The sequence below is a fragment of the Cyclopterus lumpus genome, chromosome 11 (assembly GCF_009769545.1).
Source record: "Cyclopterus lumpus isolate fCycLum1 chromosome 11, fCycLum1.pri, whole genome shotgun sequence".
Classification (NCBI taxonomy): domain Eukaryota; kingdom Metazoa; phylum Chordata; class Actinopteri; order Perciformes; family Cyclopteridae; genus Cyclopterus; species Cyclopterus lumpus.
The window spans coordinates 20768750-20777184 of NC_046976.1; the positions used below are offsets into that span (position 1 = coordinate 20768750).

Sequence of the window (8435 nt, forward strand, 5' to 3'; positions counted from 1 at the left end):
ATTGAAACTGAATGGACCCAAACACCTGCTTACATGGAAATTATCACCACATTCAAAATAACTCATAATAGCATCATAAAAGTATAATGGATTCAGTCCCCATTTTATTTCTATGTCGTTAAGACTTTAAAAAAAAGAAAAGAAAATACAAAAAAGTCAAAAACGCAAATGTGGAATTCAACCAGCACTGATTTCTTTTGATTGAAACATAAATGGCACTAATTTGAGTCGTCAATTCACAAACAACAACAGCTCAGTTTAAAAAAAAACTTTTTTCTTTCAGAACAGAAAAATGTTCTCATAGTTTTGAAGACGTTCACTTAAGAAAATGGTCCGTTATTCTGAAAAAAGTTATTCTTTATTATTGAGAAAAACCATGCAAGGTCTCGCCTCTCACTTTAAAAACAGTTCTTTTTCAAATGTTTTTTCTTTTTCATTAAAAACGACAACACAAAAAAAGCTCTGTCTTTCTCGCCAAAATAAAAGCCCGGTTATTTGTACAGGGGCAGGGTTGGAACTTACTCGCTCGCAGTGGCGTTGGGCGAGTCCTCCTGCGCGTCCGATTGGTCCGTCGGCAAAAAGAAGCCACGCCCCCGATGCTTTGTCCTTTGACTCAGTGCTTCTCAGCTGCATCGGGACCCAAAGCCTCGTCTCCCAGGCACAAACCCAGTTCCTGTTTAGCTACCTTGTCCTCCGGCTGAACCGTGACCCGACCCCCCCCACCCGCCCCCCCTCACCCTCCCCCCCATCAGAGCTCCCCGCGGCCATCTTTAGGTCCTGAGCCGCCAGCTGAGAAACACGGACGCGATTCGTCGTCCTCGCGAAGCAACGCTGAGGCTGCAGAGACGGAAAGGAGAATACAACGAGAACGGATTAAAGGACTTGAGCTCCACGTACTCCGTTGCGTTCAGGGCCATCGGGGAGAAGAGGAGCCCGATCCCTCCGGATTTTCACAATGGTTTTAATTGTGTTCATTAATAAAAGATCAGAACATTCTCATTAAAAATCTGCATAGCATGTTGTAATATATATATATATATATATTTAAGTCCGTATAGCATGTCAAATATAATATGTCATCATAGGAAACAATAAAAAGATCAAAGTCCTCAAACTCACCTCTCAGCTCATGTCTGCTCCTCGGCCTCGGGCTGTGATTGGCTGTCACCTTTAGATTCCTCCTGGATCACTTCTTCATCTTCCTCCTCCACCACCTCCTCTTCCTCCTCATTGCAGTCATCATCAGTGGCTTCTTCTCCTTGTTCTTTCACCTCCATCTCTCCTTCGCTATCTGCGCGTTCTGCCTCCTCCTCTTCCTCCTCCTCCTCCTCCTCCTCCTCCACCACCTCTTCCTCCTCCTCCTCCACCTCTTCTTCGTCCTCTTCCCCTCCCTCCTCGTCGCTGAAGGGCCTCCTGCCCTCCTCCACCCTGCGGGCGGTCTCTGAGAACCAGTCCCTCACCTGCTCGTAGCTCATGCTGGACTTGGTGACCAGGTCGTCCAGGTCCTTCTCGCTCAGGACTCTGTGTCTGAGGAAGTAGTCCTTCAGGAACGACTTCCCGGACTTCACCTGCAAGACGAGCGACCGGGCGTTACGACACGTCACATCGGAGAGTACTTCACTGACCTTTGAGGAGCTAGTTTTCCTGTACCTAATAAACTGGACACGCACCTTGATGGGGGCGACGCCCCCTTGTGGGGAGCGTTTGCAGGGGTACGGCCGGCGCGTCCTCCTGGACCAGCCACGGAAACGCTTCCTGGACTTCTTCTGGGTCTTGACTTCTCCGTTCAGCGCCTCGTCCACCTAAAGAACACAAAGATTGAGTTAAAGGTCCAAGTCAAAGTTCTCCAGGCGAGTATGAACGTACAAGTGTGCACCTTGCCGCTCTGGTAGAGGTAGAACCACTTCAGGTTGCTGTTCTTGCAGGCGTAGCGCGTGTCTCCGAACCAGTTGACGATGTAGGTCCTCGGCAGGCCGCTGTCGGCCGCCATGTGGTCGTACTCCTCCGACGTGGGCCACTGCGAGCGGACGAAGGCCTTCTTCAGGATGTGGAGCTGCTCCGGCGTCTTCTTCAGCGCCTTCCTGCAGGAGGGCGGCGTGGTCCGGCTCTTCTCCTCTTCCTCGTCGTCCTCCTCCTCTTCCTCGTCGTCCTCCTCCTCCTCCTTCGAGGGCATTTTCCGCCTCTCGGTGAACCAGGCGTCGACCTCGCGGCGCGTCAGCTTGGTGGCGCCGCGCAGCCGGCTCAGCTCCTCGTCCGACGGCGTGTTCGATTCCTGGAAGCTGGCCTCCAGGACGAGCAGCTGCTCCGGGGTCTTTTCCTTGAACTTCTGCGGCGTGAAGTCGGGGAAGGCGTGCCGGAATTTGACCCGCGGGTCGCTGGCGGAGCCGGACGGGACGCCGGCGGAGGTCGGGGAGCAGTCGCTGGCGTCGTCGCTGGAGTCGATGACGACGATCGTGGAGCCGGTGGCGTTGTTGTTGTTGCTGCTGTTGTCGAGGCCGCAGCTCCTCCCTCCTCGTCCTCCTGGCACTTTGGTGGGCGGGGCTTCGCTCAGCGGCACGCCGTGGTGATCCTTGGAGTTCCTCTGGTTGTAGCGCGTGTCGCTGAACCACTTCTTTATGGCCCGCTTGGAGAGCTTGGTGACCTGCATGAGCCGCGATATCTCCGCCTCGGTGGCGAACTGCCTGCGCCCGTAGCTCGCCTTCAGCTCCGCCAGCTGCTCCTTGGACTTCTTCGGTTTGGCCGACGGCGACGACGCCGCCGCGTCCAGGCCGAGCGCCGCGCCGGCCGACAGCATCTCCGTCTTCGACTCGGTCGCCGACGGCTCGGCGGCTTTGGGCCGGTTGCCCGGTACGCCCGCCACCGTCAGGGTGATGGGGGAGGCGACCGGCACGGCGCTCCCGTTGCCGGACACCTGCGTGAGGACGAGGCCCGGCTGGCCCACGATCTGGCAGGTCTGGAAGATGGACTGCAGGCCGTTGGCGGCCGCGGCGATGTTGGCGGGGATGACGGTGATGGTCTGAGGGACGGCCTGCACGGTGCCGTTGAACTTCTTCCTCCTCGCCTCCTCCACCTGCAGACAAAGACGATGAACTACCAAAGAGAAGCTAAACATTTATAAAGCACCACGGGATACGTTTCCTTTATCCAAGAGAATCGTTTCTACCTAAACGTCTAGTTCCTTCCACATGAATCCAGCTGTCTAAACTAAACTGGAAGCTCCTTCAGGTCAAAGGTCAAAGATCGTTGGCTCTAACGGACGAAGACGCGTTGAGCTGGAACTCTTTCTGGAAAAACTAACTTCTGTTGTGCTGAACACCAAATGTGAAACACATGTGAAGAAGGAACAATTAATTGTGTAATAAAAGTGATCGGAACCAGCTGGTTTAATCGGTTTAATACTCGCAGGTTTTTGGGAGATTTTTTTTTTGTGTTTTAAAAGGTTTAGTTTGGATTCACACAAAAAGACAGACTGACTCACACACTGTTCTGTGAGGTCAAAATGATTGAAGCAGGGGGTGGAGGTTAAAGTAGAGGGTGGAGTTTAAAGCAGGGGGTGGAGTTTAAAGAAGGGGTGGAGTTTAAAACAAGGGGTGGGGTTTAAAGCAGGGGGTGGGGTTTCAAACAAGGGGTGGGGTTTCAAACAAGGGGTGGGGTTTAAAACAAGGGGTGGGGTTTAAAGCAAGGGGTGGAGCTGCACCGACCTCCTCCGGCGTCCAGCTGACTCCGTGTTTCAGCCTCTGGGCGGAGAACCAGACTTTGATCTGCTCCTCGCTGAACTTCGTCTGCGAAGACAAACCCATGATCTCCGACACCGAAGGATACGGAAACCTGAGACACACAATATGTATTCAGTCTTCTGATTACAACAGAAGACTTTCAAAAACAAAACAATAGAATAAAATGAACGAAATTAAACACATTGACCGAAAAGGACTGTAAAAAAAAAAAGAATTAAAAAAACGATTACCAGCATTTCTGATGATATATTATCAATAATCCCCAATTTATTTTCTGTTTACAGACTAGTTTCAGTGGAGACGGACTGAAACATTTAGGTCTATAAAAATACTAAAACCCTGCATTTGGAAAAGCGTGTTTTCTTTAAACAAATTGCCAAAAATACACCGTTTATCAGCCAGAAGCTGTAAACTGTGTCAGATTTTCATTATTTTCCGACGGTCCTTGAACACATCGTGAGCGAAGAAGGCGCAAACGGAGACGCAGTGTTTCCATTAGAAAGAGGAAACACAACCCACAGAGATGAACCGTGCCAACAGAAGCTCGACGCGCCAGAGGTCACGTGACCACGTACCGGTTGTAGGCGCTGACCAGCAGGACGTTGTTGTCCATGGCCGTGTTGTAGGTGGGGATGCTGCTGATGGGGATGAGCAGCTGCGTCTGACTGCAGTTCTGCTGGTTCTGCAGCGCCGACAGCACCTGGGCCAGCGTCCCGGGGGGCAGCACGCCGCCGCCCAAGCCCCCTTTGATCTGCAGCACGTTGGAGCTGTTGACCACGATGCTATGCGGGACGGCGTGCACCTGCACGGGCGCGGAGACGGGGATGAGGCGCGGCGCGGCGGCGGCGAACATCGGGGCGGGAGACAGCGCGGGCGGCTCCTTGTTCTCGCCGTCCTCGTCCTCCTCCTCGCTCTCCACTTTGATGACGTCGTCGACGGCCATCTTGTGCAAGGCGGCGTACTTCTTGGGCTCCGGCCGGCTGCGGACCCTCATGATGGGCGTCTTGCTGAGGGCGATGCTCTGGCGGGACGCGTCCTCGTCCGCCTCCACTTTGACGAAGCCGCCGGCGAAGGTGAGGTCGTTGACCGTCTGCTGGAAGACGGTCTCGTTGTTCCGCCTCACCATCGTCCGCGTGAAGTTGTCTTCGCCCGGGTGGAGGCGAGCATTGTGGGCCAGCAGCGTGTCGTAGCTGGACGGGGACGACCAGGAGAGGTTATTAGAGATTAAAAACTAATACTTTAAACCCACATTACATTCTACCTCTTGGTGTATAAAAACACAAGTATTCTACCTCTTGGTGTATAAAAACACAAGTATTCTACCTCTTGGTGTATAAAAACACAAGTATTCTACCTCTTGGTGTATAAAAACACAAGTATCCTACCTCTTGGTGTATAAAAACACAAGTATTCTACCTCTTGGTGTATAAAAACACAAGTATTCTACCTCTTGGTGTATAAAAACACAAGTATCCTACCTCTTGGTGCATAAAAACACAAGTATTCTACCTCTTGGTGCATAAAAACACAAGTATTCTACCTCTTGGTGTATAAAAACACAAGTATTCTACCTCTTGGTGTATAAAAACACGAGTACCTCTTGGTGTATAAAAACACAAGTACCTCTTGCTGTATAAAAACACAAGTATTCTACCTCTTGGTGTATAAAAACACAAGTATTCTACCTCTTGGTGTATAAAAACACAAGTATCCTACCTCTTGGTGCATAAAAACACAAGTATTCTACCTCTTGGTGTATAAAAACACGAGTATTCTACCTCTTGGTGAATAAAAACACAAGTATTCTACCTCTTGGTGTATAAAAACACGAGTATCCTACCTCTTGGTGCATAAAAACACAAGTATTCTACCTCTTGGTGCATAAAAACACAAGTATTCTACCTCTTGGTGTATAAAAACACAAGTATTCTACCTCTTGGTGTATAAAAACACGAGTACCTCTTGGTGTATAAAAACACAAGTACCTCTTGCTGTATAAAAACACAAGTATTCTACCTCTTGGTGTATAAAAACACAAGTATTCTACCTCTTGGTGTATAAAAACACAAGTATCCTACCTCTTGGTGCATAAAAACACAAGTATTCTACCTCTTGGTGTATAAAAACACGAGTATTCTACCTCTTGGTGAATAAAAACACAAGTATTCTACCTCTTGGTGTATAAAATCACGAGTATCCTACCTCTTGGTGCATAAAAACACAAGTATTCTACCTCTTGGTGCATAAAAACACAAGTATTCTACCTCTTGGTGCATAAAAACACAAGTATCCTACCTCTTGGTGTATAAAATCACGAGTATCCTACCTTTTGGTGCATAAAAACACAAGTATTCTACCTCTTGGTGTATAAAAACACGAGTACCTCTTGGTGTATAAAAACACAAGTACCTCTTGCTGTATAAAAACACAAGTATTCTACCTCTTGGTGTATAAAAACACGAGTACCTCTTGGTGTATAAAAACACGAGTATTCTACCTCTTGCTGTATAAAAACACAAGTATTCTACCTCTTGGTGTATAAAAACACAAGTATTCTACCTCTTGGTGTATAAAAACACAAGTATTCTACCTCTTGGTGTATAAAAACACGAGTACCTCTTGGTGTATAAAAACACAAGTACCTCTTGGTGTGTAAAAGTACCTCTTGGTGTGTAAAAGTACCTCTTGGTGTGGTAGTCACACTCCATGCAGACGTACGAGGTGTTGATGACGACGTCCGGGTGCTCCGCGTCCACGTGCATGGTGAACAGGTTGAGCTCCGCCGTCTTGAAGCTGCAGTATTTGCACTCGTAGCCCCCCTCCGCCACGCTGGAGTCCAGGTAGTGGTCCGACGCGGACCCGGGACCGGAGTCCTCGCCCGTCTCCTCCGGCGGCTCGGAGAAGACGGCCACCGCGCCGCCGTCGGGCTCGGCGACGTCCTCCATCTCCTGGTCCGAGTCCACGGCCTCCCGGGGGGGGACCATGCACGGGGTGGTGGTCTTCCTCCTGCTCGCCATCCTGAGAGGGGGGGGGGGGGGGGGGGGGGGGGGGGGGTTGGGGTGTTGACGGGAGGGCGGTGGGTCGTCTCACGGGGTGTCAACGCCGTTTCAGTCGTCCCTCCGCGGCGCCATGAAGTATGACGTCATCCGTCGAAAGGTTTTCTTTGATCCCTGAAGACGAAATAAAAATAAAAACACACGGAGGAGAAGTTTATTTGTTTTGTTAAATACTGGATTTCTGAGGCAGAAATGTCAATATCAGATTTTAGAAATATATCGGTCAATATTCAATTTTTTGGCTTGAACACATGACGTAAATATTTTGAGCTACGGGGAGAAATTCTGGTATAAGTGCCTTGCTCAAGGACACATCGGCACGGCAGAGCATGGGATCGAACCGCCGATCCTCTGATTGAAGGACGGCGCTGCTAACCGCTGATCCACAGTCAGTTAAAAACACGTCAGTTGACACGTTGACCTGCCAATTAATTTATATTTACATATTAAAATTCACAATTAATATTTTTTTTGCATTTTTTTTTTAGGTACACACAAAAAGGGCGAAATGCTGTTCAAGTAAATATATTTTATTAAATATATTTTATTAAATATATTTACTTGACCAGTTAAACATTTTAGCTGAATCATCCAATATACTTTTTCAATCACTTCTCAAAGCTTAATAAAATAAATAATGTCATTATTTATTTCCAATATCTTTTAATATATCTTTTATATTACTTTTCGGGTGTTTTATATCCATTTTATGTCGTTATCGACTGAGGTTTTGTAGAAAAAAATATTTTACATTATTGTATTATTCTAATTATCAATTTTATTTGCTTCCGTGTCATTCAATAGTTATCTAGTAACTTATATAATCAATAGTCTACATTGCACAGTAATAAATCAGATTCATTTATCGGGTATTGGAGCAGCTGCTGAAGCTTTGAGCATGCTGGGAAAATAAAACTGAAAATGCACTTCCTGTCCGCGCGCACGCGCAGAGACATTTATATATTTTCTAAAAAGCCGTGTTAGCCAACACACTCACGATGCTAAGCTAGCGGGACGCGGCGGCTAATCGCGGGTTCTGCCGCGGGCGGCGCGGGTCCGAACGCCGGTCACTCCGGTGAACCGACCGTCGCCTCACGAGGGAAACGGCTCGCTGCTCGATGCGCAGTCTTCCGCCTTTTACCCGAAGACACCGAGGAGCCCATCTGCTTTCAGCCCGGGACGCGGCGCCTCTCCGGCGGCCTGGAGGCGTGAGCTTCCCCCGCCGGTTGTCAGTTAGAACCGCGGCGGCTCCGCATTGCTCGCGACCGTTGGCGTCGTTAGTAAAAAAGACGGTTTAATAAAAACGGCACCGATAGTTCAGCGAACCCACCGATGGCCATTTTTTTTTTCACACCGCCGCTACAAGCGAGCAACGGCCGAGAAGTACATCCGGTTTTGTTTTGTTTTTCAAAATAAAAGCGCAAACCAACGTTTGACCGAAAATAGCAGTTGGTACAAAAACAACAACTAAAAGTACTCAGAAGTAAAACAAATAATCTGTTACAAGTGAAATTCCTGCATTTAAAATGTAAAAAATACTTGTTTTAAATATGTATGTATTTAAATATTGCAGCTGGTATTTAATAATAATATACACTTTATAAATCAGCAAATGTCAACATCTACACATATTCTATATTAA

At 48.4% G+C, this 8435-nt stretch overlaps 1 protein-coding gene across 1 annotated transcript; it reads right to left on the bottom strand.

The window, feature by feature from the left end:
• Positions 1-724: 724 nt before the first annotated feature.
• On the bottom strand, positions 725-8190 carry LOC117739302 (zinc fingers and homeoboxes protein 1-like). Its single transcript, XM_034545628.1, has 8 exons — positions 7791-8190; positions 6420-6907; positions 4313-4927; positions 3702-3828; positions 1877-3070; positions 1671-1802; positions 1120-1568; positions 725-837 (listed from the first exon to the last, which is right to left on the bottom strand). Exons 2-7 carry the CDS (start codon positions 6752-6754, stop codon positions 1128-1130), a joined length of 2844 nt encoding a protein of 947 aa, XP_034401519.1. The 5' UTR covers positions 6755-6907; positions 7791-8190; the 3' UTR covers positions 725-837; positions 1120-1127.
• Positions 8191-8435: the final 245 nt, after the last annotated feature.

Coding starts and splice junctions, on each gene's coding strand:
- LOC117739302 (XM_034545628.1), bottom strand. CDS start 6,754: ATGGCGAGCAGGAGGAAGACCACCACCCCGTGCATGGTCCCCCCCCGG. Junction 3,829..4,312: donor CTGGTCAGCGCCTACAACCG/GTACGTGGTCAC, acceptor TGTGTGTCTCAG/GTTTCCGTATCCTTCGGTGT. Junction 1,803..1,876: donor ACCTCTACCAGAGCGGCAAG/GTGCACACTTGT, acceptor TGTGTTCTTTAG/GTGGACGAGGCGCTGAACGG.